A 27982-nucleotide genomic window follows, 5' to 3' on the forward strand; every position below is an offset into this window, starting at 1 on the left:
GCATCCTCAGATATGCTTACGATATTGATGTATTGCTCATATCTGGAACTTCCCTCTCACTCTTTGGTTTTTAAAATGGCAGGATGTTAAGGTGTATGGCAAAGGAAACGCCACGAAAGTGGTAGCTGTAGACTGTGGGATAAAGAACAATGTAATCCGCCTACTTGTAAAGGTAAGTAAATCATTCCATCTCAAGGGTAAGGATTTGTAATATTGATCGTTTAGTGTTAAGCTGATTTCCTGTTTCAGAAAAAGCTTGTGCATTCTTCTAGAATGTCAGGGAATCTGCTCTCTTCTTGTTGCCTTTGATCTACAAAATGATACACTTATCCCTGTTAAAATGAGAGAAGTGGACCATGTTAAAAAAAAAAAGACCTCAAAGGCCACAAAAACAGAGGAGAAAATGATGACTGTTCTTATCACTTATTGACTGACATTCTGAGACATGCCATGTTCACATTCTTGGGGTTTAGAGATAAAAAAACAACAACACAAAACAAACTAAAAAACTAGAGTCAGTTGGAGAACTTCTCTATTGGGCTTTATTTATTATGCACATCCTTGATACAGTGCAAACTTTCATGCTGTTTTATATCAACTCTTGGACAACCATTAATATTAAACCTTAAAAATCCTGTAGGAGACTTTAACTATAGTGTTTAATTACAGTGTTTTCGTACATAGTTGTTTTTGTTGAGATTTCTCCTTCTCCACCTTCCTGTCCCAGTCTCTGTTTCTGCCTCTCTGGGTAAGTCTCTGCCTCTGTTTCTCACACACACAAACACACACACAAACACACACACACGCGCACACATACAAACACACACAAACACACACACGCATACACACACACACGCATGCACACATTCACACACACGCGCACACGCACACGCACACGCACACAGATATATATGTGCATACTATCAAATTAGCTTGAGTATAGTAGAATTCTTTAATTCTTTGTTAGAGAATATCAGAAGTGTCCAAATCATGATTTTAAATTCTGGTCAAGTTTAGTAACAACAATGTCTATGGACTCTTCAGTAGCAGATGCTGTGGATGGTCTGTCCATATTTCCCTCTGCGTTCAACATTTTGCCTGACTTCCAATTGCAAGTGTCTGCATTTCATTGACTGAGGGCTCTCTGTGGTTGGTTGGAGGCTGCTGGCATGCAAAGTGCCATCGAATTAATGATCTTGCTGCAGCCCCAACCAATGACTAGAGAGGGTCATTGTGTAAATATCCCAGCTTCTTTGCTCCATAGCTGGGCTGTCTTCAAGATGGATGTTCTACACTGGCGCTCAGAGTTCCTGGGCTGAAGCTCTGGTTGTCCATATGGTAACTGCCTGAGAATGCATACTTGATTGGAATGCCTCCCGGTGTCATTTTCTATTGGTATTTCTTGAAAACACTTCAAAATAAACTTCTTTTTCTCAAATCCTTGTCTCAGGAAATGTGTCCAGGAAACCTTCAAAGATATCTTCTTATTTATATTTATGTAGAGAAGTTCTAACTTTTCAATCAGAATATAAATATAGGTAATATGAGAAAACCCCTGAAAGAAAGCTGATTAAAATGTGATCAGACTAAAAAGGCAAAACTGAAAAAGGTGGAAGGTGAGCCATTTTAAGTTTTGCAGAAAATCAGTTTACCATTTTTTGCAATTCTTTATCCCATAATTCTAGGTAAGATAACCTGTGTTCCCGTGTGCCCAAGCATGAAGCTTTTAGGCTCTGAGACCTTCTAAAGTGTGGGAAAGTGTATTATCTATTTTTTCAGGATCACATTTTTATTAGTGTTTTTTTTCCCCTCTCCACTTTTTATTGACCATTGGCTCCATTTACATCACACAAAAACAGTGATGTTTTTGTCTATCTCTGTTAAGCTTTTATTTGAATCACATGCTATTTTTTCCTTCTCTTTCGGGAATGGTTAGTCAAGAGAAGGTCTAGTGAAATTACACTTTGGCAAAAAAAATGTTATTAAAGTCTGATCATTCTTGTTTTTCCTTTCTAGCGAGGAGCCGAAGTGCATTTAGTTCCCTGGAATCATGATTTCACCAAGATGGAGTATGATGGGCTTTTAATTGCCGGAGGACCTGGGAACCCAGCTCTTGCACAACCACTAATTCAGAATGTGAAAAAGGTGCAGTAAACCTGGGGGTAGTGTGTATCTGTGTGCAAAATGGAGGTAGTCTGGTCTATTACTGCTCTCAGCTGCAATATACTTTATTTATTCAGAAATTTTTTATTACTCCTACTTGTGACCTCAGAGGTAATGTCAGCACAGATATGTATTAGGGCGAACCAATGAGGAAAAATAGCTATTTTTTTTAAGATAAAGTAATTGGGATTGTGTCCTTAAGTTCAGAGAACTGGAGCCCAATCTCCAAATGTGTCATTCTTTACAATCATGGAATGACAACTTATGTTCCTCACCATGACCTTGGGACCTATAACACACCCAAGTTTCTAAAGCAATTCTAAATTAGATTTATTTTAATCTGTATGTTAAGTACATTTTATTGAGTTCTAATGCTATAAATTTGTCAATCATGTTCTGATTTATAATTTACCTTTTTATTCAATGATCATTCTGTTTACCTTGTTAATTAAGGGAAAAAAGGATGCTTCCTTTTTATTGAGAAGCACTTTTTGGGACTGTACTTCTGGGTTAATAAAAATTCTTCCTGATTTAGATTTTGGAGAGTGACCGCAAGGAGCCATTGTTTGGAATCAGTACAGGAAATTTAATCATAGGATTAGCTGCTGGTGCCAAATCCTACAAAATGCCCATGGCCAACAGGTAAGGCAGTTACACTTTGTTTATAGTTAGACTAGCCCGAAAATAATATTAGAAACTAAATCCAGATTTTCCCCTGAAGTTAGGGAGGGAATAAAACCTCTTAACTAGTGCCAGGTGGGTAATTAATCACTTTAACTACGAACAATCATGTTTAAGCTACATAATCTTTACTCCCTGGAATGGAGATAAGAAACACCCTAACCTTTGCAATAGAGATTGATAGGATTGAATCAACTGGTATAAATACAGATGTAATAAGACAGCAAGAGTCAGAACTTAGAATACAGAGCTTAGAACACAGAACCTACAGACAGAAGAACTTTGCTGGAGAGAACATGGCAAAAGATCCTGGACTGAACCTGACTACAGAAATTGGCAAGAGAACCTGACTAGAACCTGGTGACTGAACCTGGCTGGAGAACCTGGACAGAACCTGGCTGGAGAACCTAGCAAGAGAACATGGACACAGAACCTGGCTGGAGATCCTAAGCAGAACTTCGCTGGAGATCCAGACCAGAACTTGGCTGGAGATCCTGGCTAGAGATCCTGGCTAGGCTGCTGATCAACTGAACGCTGTCTCCATGTCATCTCTTCTTCGCCGACTCCGTCCACACCTTTGGGGACCCCTGGACCTGCTGGGGCAGGACCCCAGCATCTGGCGCCCGAACATTTGGGGTTGGACCCCGGCACAGAAGACTTAGTGATCTCCCATGCCACTTTCTTCAGAATAAACAGATAATCATATATGGTTCACAGTTGTCTGACTACCTGATACCACTTTCATTGTATTTGTGAAAGGCAGCCTTTTCTAACAATAACATTGCTGTATTTTAAAGTTATTTTTCCTTCCCTCAGCATAAATTGAGGTTATAATACTCAATCAAATGGTATTCTAAGGAAACTGTTCTGATTTTAAACTTGATTTCAGAGCATTGATAGCATTGTAAGGCTGGGTGACTTAAGAACTGAGAAATCTTCTAATCCTCTAGTCAGCAGTTCTCAACCTGTGGGTCATGACCATCGGAAAACACATATAGCATATCAGATATTTACATTACGATTCCTAACAGTAGCAAAATTACAGTTATGAAGTAGCAACAAAAATAATTTTATGGTTGGGGGTCCCCACAACATGAGGAACTGTATTAAAGGGTCGGGGCATTAGGAAGGTTGAGAACCATTGCTTTAGGTTTTACTAGTACTTTCTTACCCCAATGATGTACATGGAGCTATCCCTCATGGATCACCTTTCACAGGAAGTATAATTCAAATTGATTCCAGACTGAGTCGTTTCTCTTTATTATCTCCTGTGAACTCTCATCTGCCTTTACAATTACTGTGGCTCCTTAAAATAAGTCGCTTAGATTTGTCAGTCTCTGTTAAACTGGTAGGCAATTCTTAACTTCTTCGTATGAGTGCAATTCTCCCTTTTCCAAAACTGATTACAGAAGTTTAATAGATATGATATTTAACACACAACGAAGCTTCCCGAATTGATTTTTGTTGCTAAGATTACTGGGATTAACAATCTGTGATTTTTCTTACTAAACAATTGAAACTTTTGAATTTCAATAGTCTTTTCTTTTTGCTATTTTACAACGAATGTGCTTATATTCTCCCCCTCACTTTTCCTTCTCCTTCTTCCTTTTTTCTCCAGAGGGCAGAATCAGCCTGTTTTGAATGTGACAAACAGACAGGCTTTCATTACCGCTCAGAACCATGGCTATGCCCTGGAAAACACCCTTCCTGCCGGCTGGAAGCCACTTTTTACAAATGTCAATGACCAAACCAATGAGGTAAGTTGGGGATGAGAAATGCAGGGCTTTTAATGCTCTTATACAGATACCTTTCTCCTGTTTATGTGAGCTCTTTGGGGTGTGTGTGGGAAACAACTCTATTTATAGGAGTTCATAGCCCTCTGCTTTTCCAAAAGTAACGTCTAGGTCTTATTTTCTCATCAGTTGACTCATTAAGATCCATTCTTTGAGTGGTTAATCAATGACTGTCTTGCACACTCATTGTTAATGGGGCATTGGTAGAGATCTGTTGAAACCACTCAGTGAGCCTCTGGGACTAAGCACATGAAGTAGCCTTTGAGAAGACCCCTGGAGAAGCAATTTAGGAGATGAAGATCAGAAGAGGATTTGGGTGTATTATGAACAGAGCTTAGAAGGGTCCCAAAGGCTATAAACCAAATCAGTTGTTTTTATTAAGGGGGCCACATTTGGTTGAATCTTTGTTGGATTATTAGCACTGTTAGTTTTTTCTAATGTTCTTAAGCATTTACCTCAGCTTTTTGATTTGAATAATATGTAGCCTTGGTCGGGACCCATTGTTTCAGAAGACTTTTCTCCCATTTCTCGTTCCTTAGGGGATTATGCATGAAAGCAAACCCTTTTTCGGTGTGCAGTTCCACCCTGAGGTCAGCCCAGGGCCAACGGACACTGAGGTATGTTAGAAAGATGAGGCCTGTTATAGAATTTTAAGTCTTTAAATTAGAAATGTATTTATGTGAAAAATCGAGAAACCAAAATAACCACCTTAGATGATCTTGTTACAGAACATTCTCAAGATGGGTGTTGTGATAATATTCTCATTGTATCAAAATTTCCTCTCCATAACTATCATGGAGGAAGTGCCTGTCCTTTTTTTGTTTTTTGTTTTTTAATTCAAAGTGGGGAATCCCTTAAGAAACCTGATGCAATGCTATTTTTATTTAAATTATTATCATTCTGATATATTTAGTTCTAAAATTTATAATTGTTGTCCTATGCAAATGAATTTCCCCTTGCTCTCTTATTCTCATAACTGAAATGAAATTTTAATCCCCCATCTGTGACTTCACGAAATCTCTATGGCAACTGGTTGTGTAGCCACATAGGGAGAATAACTAGCTGCAGGAGAAGGAAGGAGGGCAGCAGTGTTGGGGAGAGAAGGGGGCATATACCAACATGCATATGAGTTGAATGGCTTAAGAAAAGAACCATGAAGAATTCTTAAAGATGTTTTGTTTGTAATTTAAATATCTCTACTTTTATTGTGTGAGCTTTTGGTTCAATGTCAAGGACATCTTTGCAAAACAAGAGCTTGCAGTGATACTCAGAAAAAGTCTGGGAAGTGTGGCGTGACTCTGCATCTCTAACACCCCAGGGCCTCCAATAGTAATGCTGATGATTCTTCCCTGTCAGCAGATACTCTCAGAAAAGGCACCTAGGCAAAATGAGGGAGAGAATAAAAATTTTCTGTCTGTAAACTCTACTACCTCATCTAGTCTTCTACTGAATTGTGTTTTCAGATTTGTGGGTTTTTTTCTTGTTTTATTATAATTAAGAAATAATGGTTCTTGATAGCCAAAGTGAATATAGCATTACTTACCCACAATAAAACTCATAAATTAAAGTGACTTATGTACACATATTGTCTAATGCATGATACTTTTTTGAAATTTAAAATGTAAATATTGCCGATGTAGTACTTCAAATTAGGAACATTGAAATCAAGATATGTAATATGCAGTATCACTTAATCCTTATTTTTATCCTGCCAAATAGTTGCAAAATGAATATTTTTGTTGAAATTTCTTAAGCCTGTTGCAAAAATAAAAGTAAATTTATTGTAAAGTTTAAGAATAATCTTTAGAGATATTTTTAGAGCTTATAGAAATTTTAAAAATCCAGTTATTTCTAACTTTAGGGAGCACAAGAAATATAGCATAAGTAATTATCACCAGAATTTTACTTAGAAGAAGAAAATGATTCATAATTAAGAGGCTGCAAACTTAATATTCTCCAAAGGCATTATCTGAAATGTTCGCTGTCTGCTGAAAAATTTTCAAATAGGATGTCACATAAGCAGTTAGAAGTGTTTATTTGATCTAATTTCCATAGTAATAAATATTTAGTTTTGCCAGAATTGGCAAAAAAACAAACAAACAAAAACAAATATTGCATGGAAATACTTACCCTAAAAATTATTTATCTAGAGTTCAAATTTAAGTGGGAATACTGTATTTTATCTGGCAACCCTGTGAGTTTTGAAGCTTCTAACTAGTTGGTTACATTTTTTTTTCTAGTATCTGTTTGATTCATTTTTCTCACTGATAAAGAAGGGGAAAGGAACCACTGTTACATCAGTTCTACCAAAGCCAGCCCTGGTTGCATCTCGAATTGAGGTCAGTATGTGTGGCCTTCTTTTTGGTTTATGTATTTTGGATTTGCTATATCATGTAATGATATATTTAAGTTAATATGTAAACTTTTCCAATGTTTATGAAAGATGATTGGTATTATTGTAATCTCCCATCACTTTAGCATCTAACTATTTGGTCTGTTCTTGATTATGTTCATTGGAATTTTCATGTTTAGATTTAAACATCTTTTAAAGTTTAATTCTTCTAGGATGTTTGTAATAAAATAGCATAGTAAACAATAGGGATTAATTTAGCTTAGAATTTGATACATTTTTCATTACTCAATAAAACCATAGCTTTACATATGCTTGATAGACATAATTCAGACTACAGAATTGTTATAGGTGATATAATTTTTTAAAAAGGATTATTATTCAATATTATGAATTGAATAATATTTACCTTTAGAAAGCAAATGGATAAGAATTAATATAAGTCTTGAACCCTTACCTGTTTGAACGTATACTTTAATATAAGATCTCTACCCATTTCTTTCGTGGTTTAACCACACAAATACCCACACAGTATTATTCAAAATTTAGAGAGATATATATGTATATAGTTTACAAACAAAAATAATTGATTTACATGTTTACATGAAATAAGTTAAGTTAGATAATTTAATGATTTCCATGACAACCTTTTTTTTTTTGAGATGAAAAGATTGGCCAAAATCTAGCTTCTCAATGTGGAGTCAAAGTGTGGGTTCTTGGTAGTGAAAGAAGCCACATACCATATAGCATTTTTTCAGATGCTTTTCTTTTTTTTTTTTTTAAATAGTGAAGGAAATGTATAATTTAGGATTTCAGTGACTTGCAGATAGTAGGTGCCCAAAAAATACTTGGTGAAGCAAATCAAGTTTCCCAAGCCATTGTTTCTTGCAGTAACCAAGAACATCTTTCTCCTCGGGAGGGCTCGGCAATTTAGGAAGACCCAGAGGCTTGTTTGTTTTTGTGCCAATCCTTTGTTTAGAACAAACCTATGAAATATTGCATGCAATACACTTAATTAAATTTTGGGAGATTTTTATCTAAAAACATACATATATGTACACACATGAGTGCCTATTTCCTCATCTTAATAATAAAAACAATGCCTTTTTTTAATTGCTTGCAGGTTTCCAAAGTCCTTATCCTAGGATCGGGAGGTCTGTCCATTGGTCAAGCAGGTGAATTTGATTACTCAGGATCGCAAGCTGTAAAAGCCATGAAGGTGAGAGAATATGATCTTTGCTAAAATTTATTTTCACCCTTTAATGAGTCTAATTAGTATTGCATAATTTAGATTTATGACACTACTTCTTTTCAAAGTCACTATAATTAATTTCCTTACCTATTCTTTACATATCTTTTATTAAAGGAGGTTTGATCACAGACAAGGTATTTACTTTCTCCAATGTGCACACCTATACATTAATTTAGATTGGTCCTCAAAATTGTCTACATTATCTCCTATTTATAACAAAAACATATAAAGCCACACTTATAGGTGTTTCTCATTTCTTTTGAGGTAGTGAGCTTTTTGTCTTTTGTGTGAAAGAGTGAATTTAGGCATCCTTGGTGCTCTAAAAGTACTTCAATGTTCTTCGGATGCTTCAGTCATTTCTCTGGTTGAAATGGGAAGATCCAGTTGGAGAAGCAGTGCCTTTTGTTCAAGCTCTAGAAGTTATTATCTGTCATTAGGGAACCCAGTTGTCCCACCTGTGACTTGGAATGGATGACCTATCAGGATGGTGTGGTTGCATTTCCAAGTGGAAAAGAGGATTTGATACTACCCAAGCTGGGAAGAACATCCTCCCTATTTCCTCAAAGTCTCTGGAGATCTTCCCAACTCTTACCTAGTAAATGAAACTAGAAAAATTACACTGTACATGTAAGGTATTTCTATTAAAGAGCTAACCAGGCTTCTTTTGGTGTCCTTATTTCCCTGGATAGCCCCCATTTGGGTGCTCATCAGGCCGTCCAGAGGCACAGTGAGCTCTCTGTGACCTTGCCTGAGGCTTTGCAGTGTGAAGCCATTTACCAGAGACCTGGCTAGGAGAGAAGGACATAGGGAAGGCAGCAGGAGACTCAGACAACAAACATGGGAAATAGTTGGCATTTTTTAAATTTACTTTTTGTTTTATTTAGTATTCTATATACAAAGCTTTTCACTTGCCAGATGCCTGATAAAAAATGTAGAACATAGCCCCTAATTACCTTACTCTTCTTCCCATTTGTTTTTAATATTTTCCCCCATACACACATGGGTGTTAGTACATATGCACACATATTTTCCATGTATATTTTAAAAGGATACTTTATTGTATTGTGATTCAATTGATCTTTAAATAAATAGTGGATGTCCAATGGTTTAGATTGATTAGAACATAATCCAAGTGTGTTCTGGATTTAGAACACATTTTACTAGCAAATTTTTTTTAAGCCTACTTAGTAGTTTTATGAATAATTAGTATTTTCATGGCTTGTATTTTTTATGTGCTTTAACATTCATTATGTGAAGTTATTTAAATAATAGAAATTATTATATATAGTATTATTAATTAGGAAGTTAATAGAGATACATTTATGAACCAAATATTTTAAAAGAATTAAATTTTGCATGTATTATAGCCAGAACTATATGAGAAAATGATGTAAAATTTATTAAAATTGTTTGAAATTATTCTTAAGTTTTAAAATGAATACCCATCACATGCACATATGGGACTTTTACTATATAGTTTTATTTATGAAAATACCTATATTCATCATATAGTCCATTCAGGAAAATACAAATATATTTAGGCCTGTTGGTATTTTTCTGTAGTAGCAAGACCTTGTGCAACTTCTGTTAATGGTCCAATATCAGTTTAGACCTAATTACTTACACTCCAACCCATATTTTTAAATGAAATTGCTTATCTGTATGTATCTATTTAATACTTTGCTAAGACACCTGATAATCCTTTTAAAATAATTCCTTAAAATTTTGAGAGATGACTGGTATTGCGGAAGGGCATAGGACTTGAATCATAAGAGTTGAATCAAGTTTTAATTCTGGATCTTTCCAGCTATATGATCTTTGGCAAGTTAGTTAACTATTGAATCTCATTTTTTTTTTATCTGTAAGGTGGAAATTTCTCTTGTAGTCTTGGTATAAAAATCAAGTAAGTTAATAAAAAGTACAAGTTTTAAGGCACTATTTGAAAGTAGCATGAGGTATATTTAATTTTTTAATTCAGATTTCCCCCCTAGGATGTGTAGGGCTTTCAAAGATAATTTCTATACTTTCAGCTGAATATTGTTGACTTTTTAGAAGAGTTCAAAATTGATATGCTAACAGGTAAAATAATAAGAACCATCTGGCCATATTTTAGAATCATTATTTTTGCTAAGTTTCACCCTCATCCTGGTTTATAAGTTATTATTCTTAGTAGCCTACATGAACAATTATTTTGGTGGTCTCTCCAGATGTCAAGAATGAGATAGGCTATGAATACCTTCAGACACACACATACACGCACATATTTTTTCTTTTTCTTTTGCCATATGGTCATTTTCTTTTTATATAATATGTATAAACAGTTGTATAATGCTCTTTGTTAAAGCACTACAGCAAGCATGAAAATATAAAGAAAATAGAAACCAGCAGAAGGCTCTCAGTGCTTCTAGCAAGAAGGGAACACATTACCGTGCATTTTAAATGTGCACCAATGTTCTCCGACAAACATTAGAAAGGGAAGCAGCTTTGATGATGCCTCCAGTTCCATTTTATAGTTTACTCATTAATTTTTTTTTGGAATATTATGTTCTTTTAAGGTCGATTGAACTGTAAAGTTCAGTAGTACTCAATGTCGATGATAGGGTCTTGGAAGCTGTGGCCTTAAGCAAAACAATGTATAATGAAACCAATTTTACCATAGCCTAAATGATATAAATAAGAGTTAAGTCCCTATGGAATTTTTCTGGCCACCAAAATTAACACCAAACTTATAAATAAAGATCCTGAATACTTCTAATATTAAACCTTGAAATAAATGTGAGCTATACAGACATTTAAGAAAGATGAATGAAAACAAGTAAGAGGATTATTTTCCAATCCTCTGTCCACTTCAGGGTCTTGGATGGCCAGAGCCTCTCTCAGAAGCTCAGGGTATAGACAGGACCCAACCCTGATAGGAGGCCCTTCCATTGAAGGGTGAAATCACATCCACACACACTCAAACTGGAATCATTTAGACCCACCAGTTCATCTCACTGCACATCTTTGGGATGTGGGAGGAATTTGGAGCACCTGAAGAAAACCCATGCAGACATGAAAAAACGTGCAAAATCCACACAGACAGTGGCCCCATCCAGGAACTGATCGCCCCACCCCATTCATGTTATAACAAAATGACTTGAACAAAACCACATTATTTGGGGACCTGCTATATTTTTGGATATCTGGTCAAACTCTATAGAAATCATTTTCAGCGTTGCTTGATAGCTTCAGTGGCAAGAAATTCAGGATGATCTTTATGAGGGAGGCAGTTCTTTTTGGATAGTTTTATTTTCACTCAATTTCTTCCTTCCTTTCACCAAATGTTTGTTTCCCTCTAACTTCCATTTACTCACTCACTCACTCACTCACTCACTCACTCATTCATTCAGTACCTAATCCATTACCTAATCTAGTCATTACTTAATAATGACCTGAATTGAAATATGGCCATTCTCTTCTTTAGACCATGTTTTCAGATTTCTGGATCCTTTTGTTTCAGGAAGAAAATGTCAGAACTGTCCTGATGAACCCAAACATTGCGTCCGTACAGACCAACGAAGTGGGCTTAAAACAAGCAGATAGTGTCTACTTTCTCCCCATCACCCCCCAGTTTGTCACAGAGGTCATCAAGGCGGAACGGCCAGATGGGTTAATTCTGGGCATGGGTGGTCAGACAGCTCTGAATTGTGGTGAGTTCTTTTAAGTTTGATTGTAGAATTTGGGTACATGCACTTATGTGTAATATTTTTTTTGCTTGATTCGACCTAACAATTTATAAAAGATTTCCTCTAATGTGTGAGGAAGCAGCAAATAGCTACCTGAAAATGTCATATGATGAGTAGAATGTCTGAGGAACAAAATGAAACCTTTTGTTTTAATGCTCCAGAGTGGCCAAGGAGGTTTCTTGGGTCTCCATCCTCTATCCCAGGATATTGCTTCTCTCTGTTACCAGTGAAGTCCTAAGAACTATTATGAATGAAAAATGAGAATTAACATTGATAAGTGCCTTGCACCCTTATGTCTCAGCTATTTCACGTCTATCTTCATGGTCATCTAGATCAGTCTCTCTGCCATCCCTTCATTTATATGCTGAGTCCAGTGCTCTGTCCTTTTTAAAATGCTTCAGACCTTTGGAACTAGATTGTGAATGAGGATATCATTAGCTATTTGGGGTAAGGAGTTGGTGATGTAATTTGTATGACAAATATAAAACACTTAGCTAAAGTTAGCTAGTGAGTTAGTGAAAACACAAACCATCTTGATAATTTTTAATTCATATCTCTGGGCTTATTTAAATCTCATTAAGAATGGACCTTAGAATGGAAGGAAATATACTAAAATCTTAAAGCTCACTATAATTCTATGATTTTTATTAAAGACAATAATAAAATCATTTGAAGTGGTAATATAAGGAACAGTTACATCAGCAGAATATTTTGCTAGAATATCTTCAGAATTTTTAATTCAAATTTTTTTATTTTACCTTAAGTACAATTCTATTTTGTATTGTGGTGGCTTCTTGAAGTTAATTTTAAGATTTACAAAAATGGTATTAAAGAAGACATAAGAGTTTAAGATTTAAAAAAAGCTGATTTAATTTGTTCTTCCCAGGAGTGGAACTATTCAAGAGAGGTGTGCTCAAGGAGTATGGAGTGAAAGTCCTGGGGACCTCAGTTGAATCCATTATGGCCACAGAAGACAGGCAGCTGTTCTCAGATAAACTAAATGAGATTAATGAAAAGATTGCTCCGAGCTTTGCTGTGGAATCGGTAAGAAACCTTTGTTCTGGAGAGACAAGGCCATTATCTGTTTGGTTGTAGGGAGAATGTTTGTCATGCCTAAAAGAAAAGTTACAATTATTATACTTGCATATATGTTCTTCCAGAAATGTATTAGTACCTCAGAGATATTGTTTAGTTAAAAATATGTTTTTAAATAGATTTTAGAGAGCAAAAGGAGAGGGAGAGAGAGATAGAAACATTAATGATAAAAGAGATCATTGATTGGCTGCCTCCTGCATGCCCACCATTGGGGATCGAGCCTATGACCCAGGCATGTGTCCTGATGGGAATCGAACCGTGACCCTTCTGGGTCATAGGTTGATGTTCAACCACTGAGCCATGCAGGTCCAGCAAGATATTGTGTATTAATTGCACCATTCAATGCTCAACTTTTAGGGTTAGGTATTACTATTTCATTTTATGAAAAGTATAAATCAAGAAAAGTGATTTTATCAATGCCACGGAATCTCAAATCTCCTGAATTAAAACTAAGAACCTTACTAACTTGCAATGCCAAAGTAATTTTTACCTTCTTCCCACAATCAGTGACACATCTTGTGCATGCAGACGACCTGCAAATGGAAAATCATTAGATTTAAATTTTCTTATTAAAATGAGATAAACATTTAAAAATGAGATTATTAAGATAAAAAAGCCATTGGACCTAATTAGTAAGATTTATGACTGAGAAATCCATGGCTTAGATGTTGAAAGAGGACAGAGTATATTGCGTTTCTATTAACCGTTTTCCATCGTATCCTGTGTATATTGATGGGCATGGAGAAAAAGTCAGCTTTCCATGCATCTGTTTTTGCCCCTGACTTTAGTCCTGATTTCCACATATAGTCAGTGGAGTAGGGGTGCTGGATGCAGTTTTTGATGCAACTTCCCCATTGAAGAAATAGGCAAACCCTTAGGGAGAAGGGGAGTACAGCTGGACTGACTAAATATGGGTCATGCATGTTTCAGAAAAGAATGCTGTCAAGTACGTGCTATGTTACAAAGCTGTCAGTCAGGAATAATCCCAGGACAGCTCTGCTGAACATTTGGAAAGCTCCTGCCATCCATTCATTCTTTCATTGCCAGATTTAATTATGTCCTTGCTTCCTCAGGATGAGAAACAGGCATATGGGAAAGGTGTAATTACATTCCCATTGGTGGTGTAATAATATTCCATGACAGAAAAATATAGCCATCATGTGTTGTATTTTGTAAGTTATAAAAAAGAATTCCAAGCTTTTGGGACTGCTCTCTGACTGAACTTGAAAAATTTCTCTATATAATATTCCTAATGGCTTATTGCAGTAATAATAAGTTAGTTTCAGCAACAGAAAACCTTGTTTCATTAAAAGATGAAGACTTTTAAGCTGAATTAAAAATTCATTATGGTTTCCATTCTCAAATTAATGCAGGATATTTTAGTTTGGGCCATTGTTTTATGTTGGTTTTTTTAAATGCAAAAATAAAATTCACCACAAAGAAATTAAAAAGGGTCTTCACTGTATACTGAAATAATCCTAGAAATTTACTTAAAAATTGTAAAACAACACTTGCTTTATAGAAGGAGATGAGAGGATAATAGAACATGTCCATAGTCATTCCCCTCAAATAAACTGATCTACCTGAATGGCCAGACTCTCTTGGAATGATTGTTTCTGCTAGTGTGGTTAGCTTTTAAACTCTGAGTTCTTGTTCTTGTTGACAGATTGAGGATGCGCTGAAGGCAGCAGACTCCATTGGCTACCCAGTGATGATCCGTTCTGCCTATGCCCTGGGTGGGTTAGGCTCAGGCATCTGTCCTAATAAGGAGACCTTAGTGGACCTCAGCACAAAGGTATGTATCTTCATAGACCATCTTAACAATCGAGACACTGATGTGACATACCCTTTCCATTAGAGAAAGTTATGTAGACAAAAATAACCTTTTTTCTATTTATTAAATCACTGTCATGTTCTCTAAAAGTGTTGTCCAAATACAACTCCTTTGAAAAGGAAATGCAGTATAATTACTTACATTGGAACAGAGTGTTAAGCCAGCTAGTCCTAGGTAAATTGGTAGTGACTCTACGTAAAGGTCAATCTTTATCTTCCTGTCTATTGATTTCAGTATTATGAAGTCAATCCAATTCTACCTTCCTCTGCTTCATAGTCTGTTTTAAAACATTCATAATGCTACAATATATTTTAGTGGTTAAAAACAACTAGAATATAATGTTCCATGTTCCATTATTTTTTGAAATAATATCACATGAATGACATCCACTAAGTGAAACAACACACATTGACTAGTTTAACTTCACCTCAAACTCAGCTGTTTAATGTATATATAGTATAAACACCTCTTAATAACATAATCAAGTGAGCTCTCTGCCAACTAACATACACATATGGGTATAAGCAAAAGTGAGATTTGAATGTTTATAATTTATTACTATCAAAATGACTTTAACATACTACTGAATACTTCTTAAGTATTAGAAGGCAAATCTGGAGAAAATTAAGATGTGGTCCAAAAAATAAATTAGAGATGAACACAGAAAACATGCTTTATGAAAGCAGATAGTTTTGCCCACATTCCATTCCCTCAGAGTACAGCAGCGCCTGGCAGTCCAGGGGGCTTCTTGAGTGCATGCATGTTCAGCCAAAGGGCCATGTAACATACATGGAAGTCATGCAAGAGAGTCTCTGTGAAGGCAATTTTGGGGAGAGCTAAGTAAAAAGCCCAACCACAGCTTTTAGCTTTATCGTACTTACTTTTAGAGTGAAACAAAATGAGGCCTTTCAATTGTTGATGAAGGGTTTTGAGAAAAAAATAAGTAAAATTAAATATACTCAAATAACTATAATGACAAACTTCCATGTCAACAACTTGGATTTAATATGTATTTATGCTCTATTAAAAATATATACTTTTTACAGTATAGAAACCTTTTGAATACTGAATTGTCTAATAATTTTTACTAATGAAGACAATTTTGGACTGGGATATTTTTATTCATATTCATATTACTCTAAAATAATCAATAGGCGATTGAATGATTGTTTTTGATGAAAACCTTGCTTTTCTCTTGAGAATAACTACTGATATCATTATATCCTAAAGTACCCTTATTCTCTTGAGGTTATAATTAGCACCATAAGAAACTGCATTAACTCATCTGAGTCCCTAAGTCAATGTTTTGTATAAAATCTGAGATTTGAAAGGGAAAAAAAAGAAGTTGAGGCAACAGGTGAATATGATGTAAATTGCCCCTGTGCCCAAATCTTTAGTCTACTTCATTAGAATGCAAAACGCTTTCCCAATTTCACATGCTTTCTTTCCCAGATTTCTTCTTTTAGCAGGCAATTCTAACAACAAATTAATCATTATTAAATTGTTGACGCTGGCTACAGAATTTCCTAACCACTTTGAAAACCTTATTATGGGCAGCTGTGGGGACTAGTGTGTTCCAGTTTCATTGCACATGTTGGAGCCAATGGTGTTGACTGAGGTCAAAACAATAGTGTTGAGACCCATTACGGACAAACTTACATTGAGTTATTTCATTTTACTGCCTGCTAATAACTTGAAAACCATTTACTTTCCCCAGTTGCTTTCTCTTCTTTTCACGGCCATCACAAATCAACTGTATTAAGAGACAAAGGACATTTCTGTCTTGGATTTCAGCCGCTAAATGTCCTGAGGTCAGAGACGGCCTCTTTTATATTTTGAGTTCAGTTCTACCTACCGCTGAGTACTCAGTAAATATGAAATGATGATTATACTAATTCATATCTGTTTAATCAGGCATACATGATATATGACTCAGAGTACTTAAGCACTTAGGCAGTGATTAACCATAATAAGAGTTGCATATGATTCTTCTAATTCCCAAGTTTCATATGCCATCTTGGCTCACTGTTTACAACCATCATCATCGCCTTTCTTCTCCTCATCAACATCAACTGACTTTCATTGTGTATGTCGCCGTACACAGCACCCTGAGCTATTTTGGAGAAAGCCAGAGTCTTTAGATTTATGTTTCTATATTTATTCACACTTATCACATTTTCTGGTTTCACAGAAGCCTAGCTGCCGAAATAATTTCATTTCCCTCTGCCTGATTGCTCAATTATTTTCCCAAATTAGTTTGATTTAATGTCATATCAGCACTTTGAATGGCAAGCCTCAATAATGTAAATCAAGCATATTCACTGCAGGATGCTATTCCTAGTACCTCACTGATTTTTTGACACATTGTGCCTTCCGGAGAGCAGAGGAGGATGGAGGCTGGGCTTGAGACTTCAGTGCTGACCAGTATTTAGGCCAGGACGTTGAAAATATTTATGTTTAAACCAGTGCCTTTTCTTACTCTTTGATACCTTTTGTTACCCATTTTTAGGCCTTTGCTATGACCAACCAGATCCTGGTGGAGAGGTCAGTGACGGGATGGAAAGAAATAGAATATGAAGTAGTCCGAGATGCTGATGACAATTGTGTCACTGTGTGTAACATGGAAAATGTTGATGCCATGGGCGTTCATACAGGTAGGCAAAGAATCTTTAAGAATTATAGTAATGCCTTCAGCTCATGTGTCTGATAGCCCATAGCAGTCTTTATTAAGTTTTTTCCTTTAAATTGCCATTCTTAGCTGACAGTCTAGTGATAAACATTTTTATACATATAGTAAAATTGAAAATACTCTCACATTTTATTTGATCATCAGAAAAATCCTATGAAGTAAGGCAGGGATTATTATCCTGATTTCAATCGAGGAAGGCATCAATTCTAAGCAATATAATGTGAAGGTCAAATCTATAAGACTTGATGTTGAGAAGTAAGTAGCGATGTTAAGAAGACTTAAAGCAGACTGAGGTGTTTGTCCCTAGTGAATGAGAAAATAGCCACAAGTAATAGAAATAGGTTTCTCAGGAAGGAAACTAGTTAGACTAGGGGGCACAAATATTGACTTAGGATTTAGAAATGCTACATTTGATGTATGGGTGAAACTCATAAGAAGAGGTTTAAGAGTATAGGATTAGAATTCAAGAATGTGATAGAAGTAGAGAATTTGATATAAAGTCATTGAAAGTCATTGGTATAAAGGTAATAATTGAAGCTGGAAGCATTTACTAAGTATTCAAGGGTAGAGGCATAGAAAAAAAGAGAATAGGGTCAAGGATATAACATTCAAATTTTATAAGGCAGAAGAAAGAAGAAGGGATAATGTGGAATAAAAAAGAATGTTAGGAAGAAAAGCAGGGGAGTACAGTATCAAGTAAGCCAACCTAAGAAAATATTTCATAAAAGAGCTTTGGTTTGGGCTGTATAAAATGCTCTAAAAGGTTAAAAATGAGTTTTTAATATGGCTTTGGATGTTCAAGAGGATAGTTTAAATACAAAATTGGTTATGTGAGCCATAGTGAATGGAATTATATCTCAATGAATGATAAGCAGAATTGGTAAATGTTCAAGAAGTGTAGTCATGTAAAGAATGAGAGATGGGTTCTTGTGATTCTCTAGCAATGTTGAGGGAGCGGCTTCTTGAGCTCCTAGAGATCTGTCATGTTTTCAGGTAGAAGGGATGGTGACTACAGACCAAGAGATTAAAGATACAAAGGACTCTGATTGAAGAGGAGTGAGAAAATGGGAAGGAATGAGATATAGAAACAGGTGGAGAGCCGGTCTGAGTGAAGGGGAGATGATATTTTATGGGAGGAAGAACTTGAGAGACAGATAATTTGAGATGAAGAGAAGGGAAATTGAAAAGTCAGTGTCAATTCAGTAAGTAGATGACTGAAGCCTTGACAACTAGATGAGTTTGGGAAAGGTTAGGAGGGTTTCTGTAAATGTCAGAATAATACAGGTAAAACAAGAATCAGAGGAATTAATACCTGATGTGCCTTATATATAAGATAACTCTTCTCCCAACAAACCCTTAGACTGTTCTGGGTCTTGTATCACACACACAAATTAATGAGTGCTGCTTGGCTGTACAGGTGATTCGGTTGTTGTGGCCCCTGCCCAGACACTCTCGAATGCGGAGTTTCAGATGTTGAGACGCACTTCCGTCAACGTTGTTCGCCACTTGGGCATTGTGGGTGAATGCAACATTCAATTTGCCCTTCATCCTACCTCCATGGAGTACTGCATCATTGAAGTGAATGCCAGACTGTCGCGAAGCTCTGCCCTGGCCTCCAAGGCCACTGGGTAAGACCAGAATGCTCGGCCATGGGTTTGTGGATGTTTCACAGAGAGAACCGGGAAACTGGCAGCTACTGAAGACTGTGCTACGTTTACAAACTAAAGTCCCCATTTCTGTATGCTGGCTCCAAATCATTTAGGACCCTCAGGACATGGTTATTAATGAGCTTGCTGCCAGATTGAGGCAAATGGTATTGCTAGCTGGCTTTGTTTGCTGGCTAATCACAAACTAATCAAAATCTGGGTGGTCAAAGCAGGCTGGGGGAAAATCTGCTTCTTAATTACACTTTGCAGATGTTGTTAAAAAGTGCAAATTAATCCTTAATTTTAGTTCTCAATCGGCGCTTTCACGTGTAGCAAATGGTGGACAAATAATATATATAGTTCACTTGACTCAAGCATTCAATATGCATTATTTTATTTTAGCAAAAATTCCACAAGACAAAACAATATAGGATTTTTCTATGAATAAAGGTTGCCACCAAATAAATAAATTTGTCATCCACATAACAACTGCTGAAAAGCATCCTTGGAGGAAAAATTAATTAATACTCTTTATTACTGTTAATGTTATGCATCTGGCATTTAAATTATATGTCATGTAAATGAATACAATATTTACCTCTAAATAGAAGGCATGTTGCTCTAGGCCAGTGATGGTGAACCTTTTGAGCTCGGCGTGTCAGCATTTTGAAAAACCCTAACTTAACTCTGGTGCCGTGTCACATATAGAATTTTTTTGATATTTGCAACCATAGTAAAACAAAGATTTATATTTTTGATATTTATTTTATATATTTAAATGCCATTTAACAAAGAAAAATCAACTAAAAAAATGAGTTCATGTGTCACCTCTGACATGCGTGTCATAGGTTCGCCATCACTGCTCTAGGCAAAAGACAGGAGACCCGAGTTCTCTTTCTGGTTCTTGTATTGGCTGTGAGACTTGGAACACATCACTTATTATCTCTCTCAGTCTCCTCACCTGTTAGATGGTTGAATTGTACTACAGAACTCATAAGTAATTCTACAGTGTCACACTGAAACTATAGTTATCACACTGACACTCCAGAAGAAGCTAGTCCAGTTTCCAGAATGATAGTTCTGTGGAAGCCCAAAGTTCAAAGATAATTTGGAGATAGAGCAAGGACCTAAACTTGCAATGCCTACTTTTTCTGACTATTACATAACCCATAGTTTCAGCTAACTCCACTGTGTTTTCAGGTGCAGACATGTATATATTTTGGAGGTTTTACACAAGTGAGCACTTTATCAAGGCAACTATTTATTTTGGGTTGAAAAGATGAAGGTTGGGAGCTATAGCGCTGCGTGTCAGACAAATTAACCTTTTATTATATAGGATGTGAGTCACAATAAAGTATAGGGATTTCTGCCTCTATACTTTATTGTGATTCACGTCCTATATAATAAAAGGCTAATATGCAAATTGACCAAACAGTGGAACTACCGGTTGCTGTCATGCGCACTGACCACCAGGGAGCAGATGCTTAAGTCAGTGCACTCCCACAGGGGGAGCACTGCTCAGCCAGAAGCTGGGTTCATGGCTTGCTAGCACAGTGGCCATGGTGTGAGCCTCTCCTGCCTTCGCGGCAGCGTTAAGGATATCCAACTGCCAGCTTAGGCCTGCTCCCTGAGGGCTCCTGGACTGCGAGAGGGTGCAGGCTGGGCTGAGGGACCCCCCTACCAAGTGCACGAATTTCTTGCACCAGGCCTCTAGTTATTTTATAAGTAGCTATTCAATATTTATCCCAAATGGAGAATCATGTGTGTTTTAGATCCTGATGTAGAATAATATCAGAATTTCTAAGAAAGACCAATTTATGTTTTAGGCTCTTTTTAATACTTATTGCTGAAAGAAAAAAATAAATTTATCTCTTCCTTTATAGATACCCATTGGCATTTATTGCTGCAAAGATTGCCTTAGGAATCCCACTTCCAGAAATCAAGAACGTTGTGTCAGGGAAGACATCAGCCTGCTTTGAACCCAGCCTGGATTACATGGTTACTAAGATTCCTCGCTGGGATCTTGATCGTTTCCATGGAACATCTAGCCGAATTGGTAGCTCCATGAAGAGTGTAGGAGAGGTGAGTCCTTGGTTTATTTCTTTATTTCATCCTTGTTCCCAGTTATTTTGTCTAATTTTGAATATCATTGAAAGTTCTAAGGTTGCCTGGACACTGGGTTCATAAGTGAAGGATATAGAGGAATTTAATTTCCTCCCTAGTGTTTCTCTATCTCTTTATTAAACTGTTAACATTAGGCATGTAATGACCATTTAATGGATTTAAGAGCATCTAAGCATTCTAGTATTCTAAAGGAGCATTCAGAAGGAGAGGCCATATGTGTAGGTATGTAAAAAATACACATGTATTAAAACACATGTTTATATTTAATAGTATATAACTGAATTGTAATGTAATTTATAACTAAATCAAGACAATAATAATATATAAAAGATAACATCGTGTACAAAAGACCAATGAACTGTGATTAAGAGTTCAACCTTAGTTTCTGAAAATTGTGGCTGTCATCTCTGGACCTTACTTTTCTTCTAGAAAAGAATGCAGCAAGAGTGGAAGATCTCTCATGATCCTTCTAGCTCTAAAATTCTACATTAAGATGAGCAAGTAGAGTATTAAACCCCTTTTATTAAACTGAAATGTTCCAAGCTTTTAGCACCTTTCAATTTTACATAATGCTCTATTTTAAATTCTAAATTAAAGTTAGCTTTTGATTATTCCTTCATCCGAGAAGCAGTGCTCCTTGTGCAGGAAGAAACAAAAGAATTCAGATCCCCACCTCTGAGATTCACTCTCTTGCCACTCCCACCAAGTGTTTATTTCTTTTTGCATCCAGGAGGCTTGGTATAGTAGAGAGAACATGAGAGTTGGCACCAGATGAACTTGGGTTTAACTCTTGGCATTGCCACTTACTAGCTAGAGACACTTGTGTGAAACACTGAGCCTCAGGTCCCCCATCTGAAAAATGGGAGATGATAATACTCTGTGGGGCTCTTGTAAGGTTTTGGATTAATACATGTAAGTGCTTAGTAATAATTTTTAAGGTAGATTCACAGCACATTTCCAATAAATGTATTGCATCAGTATTATTGTCATTGTTTATGAGTAGAATTCTTTGAACACAAGCAGTATGTACAAATCTCAAAATCTATCTCTATCTGCCTGTCTGTTTTACTTTAATTCATCGCTATCTCTGTATGGTCAATGTAGGAGCTCTTAGTGTATGTCTAGATATCGAAGCCAGTTTAGATTACACAGCAAAAAAACCCCCTACTTGTGACCTAATGTTCTATTTGGCCTTCATTTCCCCAAGATACAGGTTATAGCATAAACTCAGACTAGTCATTTTAGAAACTCAGACTAGTCATGTCACTAATTACAGGAAATACAGTAAACCATCCACTAATGCAGGGGAAAAGAAAAAAATGACATTTTACTGATCAATCATATTCATATGTGAAAGGCAGACCTATTACTGTTTTAGTTTCCTTAGTTTCCACAATATTAATGGAAAATTTTAAAGTAATGACAGATAAGGAACAACTTGACCTTTTAAATGAAAATGTCTTACTAGTTGTAGAAGACGAGTAGTAGTTTTTCTTCTTATTGTTGTTTTAAATCTTATTTTTTTCTATAATGCCTCAAGGTACACAATAGAATTAGAACTCAGATGCCATGAAAAGTTTTGTTGGTAGTTTGTTTTGCCAAAAAACAATGTTATTTAGTTTACATTTTGTGTGAAGTGTCCCTTTTCATAATGTTTAGTTTAAAATTTGTAGGGAAAAGAATATGAGATAATATTATAATGTTTTCATTTAGGGCTTATTATCTGAGTTATTGTCAGTTAATTTTAACCGTTAGTTCATATAGTTTAACTCAAGTTAGTGTATACTTCCTGAGGCCTTACTACCTGCAGACACTGGGACAATAAAGCAATGAGTAAGATAATTATTGTGACACATTAGTTACTTTATAGGGTGAACACTTAAATATGTAATACTTACAAGTGTTATTTAATATTTCAAACATATTTTCTTAATTTGACAGTACCGTGAAACATCTTATATCTGGCAGCCTCTCCCATGTCTAGCTGAGCAAATCTGTGAACATATTGTCTAACTCTTCAAATACCACTATGCCTTGCAAATTGCATATCTGAATTGCACTAAGATTTCATCTATTCCCACTCCTGAGAATCTTCCCTTATTTCTAATTAAATTTGAAGCAGTGTAGAAAGGTTATCTGGCATGCTTTAGTGATCTTTGAATATGTATCTTGTCACACAATTGACAAGAAGATTTACCAAACTGATATTCATTAGAATTCAGGTCCATTTGAGGAATCATGGGAGTTTACTGACAGCAGCATTAATACTATTATTATTTTGAATTGGCGACCAAAAATGCATAGCAATCTATTATTCCATGGAATGATTCAAAGACAGTGTTTATCCACTGAAAATAACTAGGTAGGCTTCAAAAGTCAATTTAAGTTTAGTTCTGACTTGTAACTTGTTCAAACTAAATCACCACATTGTTTTTCTAATTGATTAGTGTATAATCAGCTGTAAAGATTGTGGGAAGACACATTGAATTTGTCATGGAGAATTTAATTTCCACCTACTCTTAAAATCTGAATCTGTCAGTATTTGTTATGACTCTCAAGGTTCTATTAATATTAATGCTTAGCTATAAGAAAACCAACCTGTCTTGGGTACTGACTGATATTTGCTCAGAATAGTTCTATTTATGTGTTAATGTATGCCCAAGGAAGGGTCTATATGTTCTGGCCACAGATTCCTTATTTTAATACTATGGTATGGAGCAGGTACATGTATGTCCTCCTCAATCTCAGCAAATACAGCAAAATTCTCTAAGTGGTAAAAGACTGACCTAATGTTGAAGTCTTTATATCAAAATCATTGAGATAAGGAGAGAAGAAAAATAAAACCTAAATTTGAGTAGTATTCTTCTGATATTTGTTTTATTCCTAAGTCTTTTCTGAAAAATATTCCTTTTTTAGTTCTGTTACAAACTAGAAACAAATAAACTCTTTCTTTAAGTGAGAGTTCTTAAATGTGTATTACAGGTCATGGCTATTGGGCGCACCTTTGAGGAGAGTTTCCAGAAGGCTTTACGGATGTGCCACCCGTCCATAGATGGCTTCACTTCCAGGCTCCCAATGAACAAAGACTGGCCATCAAACCTAGATCTCAAAAGAGAGCTGTCGGACCCATCCAGTACCCGCATCTATGCCATTGCCAAGGTAATATATGACAAAGGGTCCAGAGACACTATTTTTTTCAGAATATAGGCAGCCTGAACATTAAAGTAAAATCTTAAATTCAGGGACTCGGGGAAAGATTTTAATTCTCTTTAATGTTATTAAACTGGAGATTTCTATGGATTTAATCAGATTATTCTATGTTAATTAAAAAATTACCCTTTTTTTTATTGGACTTTAAGCCTAGAGTTAAGGACACATTACAGTTTTAAGGGATGATCAGACAGATGAAATGTTTCTCCTTTTTAGTGTATATAGTATCAATACTCTTAAATAGTTTTGATAATATTGGCTTGTCATTTCTTATCACTCTCATAACTTGTTCCTTGAAAATATGTAAAATTATATTTTAGAAAAGAAGATGTATAAAATAGTATCACTTAGTATGGGTTACTTAAGACTCTAGAGTACTCTATTTACTTGCTTCTTTTTCTGTGTTTAAAAAACAATAACAGACTATAAAGAACTTTCATGATTATAAGCTTTTCTCTATGTAATTATTTTATTGGTTTTACTCTTAGAATAAAAAAAGACCCACAACTCTCACTTCCACTCCGTAGTTCCCTTTTATGCAAATTAAATGCCACATTAATCTCCTTTCATGTTTACTATGCTGAGAGTTTTGAAATTGGAGCTTATCTGATTTTATAAAAGGTGACTTGGCCAGCTGGGATCTGTCTGGTCAGAAATCCCTACATGGCTCTTTGACATTTAAGGAAGCTTAGGCATTAATCCTCCCATAGTATCAAACCACACTGGAATTACAAAGCCCTGCTGACCATTTTTTGCCTGGGTGTGTGCCTGTGGGATGAGTTGATGGAAAATATGAATTTTGTCTTTAAAAAGGGAATGTGTTTTTGTAATTTGTCTCCTTGTAACTGCAAAAGGCTGTTAGTGATTCTGAACTCACTGCAACTTTCATGTCCAGATATTGAGAGTCCTAGCATATGATGTACACTCTTCTCACCTTTATGGTTTCTAAATGCAGAATATTTCATTCCCATTCAAATTCCAGGAGATACTAGTATCTTTTGATCAACATTTCTCAATGTTGAATTTCAAGGTACTAGAGAATTAACATTTTTCTGTGGTTGAGGGGTGATAGTAACGATGAGAGGTTAACTCTAGAAAGCCATCTCACCTTCTTTATTGGTTTTATTTTAGTCTTTTGTTTAAAAAGCAATGCACTATGTTCATATGTGTATGTGTATGTCTATATACATGGATTTCCTCCCTTAAGTCTAGTTATCATGCTTCTGCCATTTTGAGGCAAATGAAAAAAAGGAAGTATTTCCAAGTTCCCAGCAAGGCTATAAAACTCAAGCAAACCTTTTATTCTTTTCTAACAGATTTATAAAGGATGAGAATTCAGGGGAAAATGTGCAGAGATTCTTTCTTGCACAGAATACCCTATGTTTGAGCGAGAAGTGCGGGGTCTGGGGTATAAATTATTGTCTACCAGAGTGCCGGGAGAAGGAACTGATTTCTATTTGTTAGAGGTCATCATTACTGTTCATTTCCACAGCAACCAAGCACTTGGTGATTTTGACAAAGAGTGTGAGAACTGTGGAGGGCTGAAGGGGAAAAAGAATGAAGGGAGTGTGTAAATCTTCGCTCGGTTTCATGATTCTTAGAAAAGGGCAACTTGCTCTGAGGTCTGATTTTTGCAGCAGTCTTATTTCAGGATGACTGGATCATCACCTATTTTGATTTGGGGAGAACACAGGGCATTACTTTTGGTTTGAGGAACATTAGCGTCACCTCAAACTTGTTTGGGGTCATTATGAACTTCATTATAGCCGTGCTACACAGCAAAGCCTTGAAGATGAAGTCCTAAGACAGGCGGGATCTTACCCTCTGTTCAAAACTGCAGGTGTGACTGTATTTGTCCTTCCTCATGGTGACATGATTACAGTATTCTAGGTCTTCTGTCACAAGCAGGGCTATCACTGTTATGTGATTATATGCAAACTTCCTTTGGTCTGTCAACAGTGCTCCAACTTCAGGCTCTATCCTCCTCACAGTGTTGATAGCCAACAGCTAATTGTGCTTTAATCGCTTGGATAATAAGACAGAATAGTAACTTCTTGGGAATCTGTCTGTAATTACAGGGAGAATTATACTTACAAAATGAACATGCCTTTGAGTACTCCCATTAGATGTCATCTTATTCCAATCAACAGAATTATGAACTGTGCTATCTCTCTCCACAGTTATAATTATGGTCTCTCTGATACTAGAAATAAGTAAAAGTTTTAAGAAATTTCAGTTCCGTGGGTTGAAATATTTAACACCAGAGTGCTAGTCACATCTACCTCTTAATGGAGTTTAAAAAGATAGTGTGCCATTCTAAAGTATTTTGTTTTGGAATAGTATCAGATTATTTTTTATTTGGTATAAGTATATATCTAAAAATAGTTAAAATAAGAATAGACATCTTTTGAATATGAAAGTTTTGGTTTTGAGAATTTATCTCTTCATTTAGTCGCTTTTTCTACTTAGCCTAATGACCCATAGCTGTAATTTTACTTTTGAGAAATTGCTAAAATAAGCTTCAGAGAAAGGCTAAGCTGCCTATCAGAACTGAAGCTATTACTAAACTGTTTTGGAATATATTAAGATTTTGCAAAATGTCTGTCCTAGTGCAACGTCAAAGTAACTGATTCAAAATAATTTCTTGTTTGAAGTCCTTTGTGAGGGTATAGTCTAGAGAAATAAGACCAAGACAGATTTGACCCATATATTCTCACTGACTAGTGTGCATGCATTTGGAATGAGGTGATAAAAGGATGCTATTTGCTAAAGGGTAAGCATCCAAAATACAAGTCAAATGATCATTATAAAAATTCTAGATTTTTCTTACCAATTTGGCTTAAATGTAGTTTCAAGAGATTTCCTTTAATTCCAAAAAGATGTCCCAAATTTAGGATATAATTGGTAATGTAGTCATATTAAGAGCAGGAGGCAGAGCCTGTTAGGGGGATTTTTCTGAGTACATACCACTCTGATTAACTCAGCACACCTCCTTTGATGTCATTGTGAAAATAGTTGGCAGTATCTGTAGGTATATTGAGAGGAACATCAGTGATATGGTACCAGTTTCATGTTTTATGTCTCAGACTACAGCCTCAGGCTCTCTGAGTAACAAGGAGAGGGATGCTGCTCAATGTTTTCAACCAAATAAGACATTTATAAACTGTTTTCCAAAAAATGTATCTCTTCTCCTTTTGGCAGGCTTTGGAAGACAACATGCCCCTTGATGAGGTTGTGAAGCTCACATCCATTGACAGGTGGTTTTTGTTTAAGATGCGTGACATTTTAAACATGGAAAAGACACTAAAAGGGCTCAACAGGTAAGGCAGTAGGGCTCTAGTCACTCCAGATATCTCCTGGGTAATTTTCAAATAGTCTTCCTCTTACCCTTAAGCATTTGGCCAAAATTACGGTTCAACA

General features: G+C 35.9%; 1 protein-coding gene across 1 annotated transcript in view; it reads left to right on the forward strand.

The window, feature by feature from the left end:
- Positions 1-27982, forward strand: part of CPS1 (carbamoyl-phosphate synthase 1) — a 113502-nt gene that overhangs the window by 30293 nt on the left and 55227 nt on the right. Inside the window, exons 7-21 of the mRNA XM_036320019.1 lie at positions 83-172; positions 2017-2145; positions 2699-2805; positions 4463-4601; positions 5177-5254; positions 6878-6976; positions 8111-8206; positions 11739-11928; positions 12851-13008; positions 14726-14854; positions 17403-17547; positions 19000-19210; positions 21112-21310; positions 24335-24511; positions 27764-27882. Coding sequence (XP_036175912.1) covers positions 83-172; positions 2017-2145; positions 2699-2805; positions 4463-4601; positions 5177-5254; positions 6878-6976; positions 8111-8206; positions 11739-11928; positions 12851-13008; positions 14726-14854; positions 17403-17547; positions 19000-19210; positions 21112-21310; positions 24335-24511; positions 27764-27882 — 2066 coding nt within the window. The remainder of the gene's footprint in view (positions 1-82; positions 173-2016; positions 2146-2698; positions 2806-4462; positions 4602-5176; positions 5255-6877; positions 6977-8110; positions 8207-11738; positions 11929-12850; positions 13009-14725; positions 14855-17402; positions 17548-18999; positions 19211-21111; positions 21311-24334; positions 24512-27763; positions 27883-27982) is intronic.

This window comes from Myotis myotis, unplaced genomic scaffold, assembly GCF_014108235.1.
Source record: "Myotis myotis isolate mMyoMyo1 unplaced genomic scaffold, mMyoMyo1.p scaffold_m19_p_8, whole genome shotgun sequence".
Taxonomy (NCBI): Eukaryota; Metazoa; Chordata; class Mammalia; order Chiroptera; family Vespertilionidae; genus Myotis; species Myotis myotis.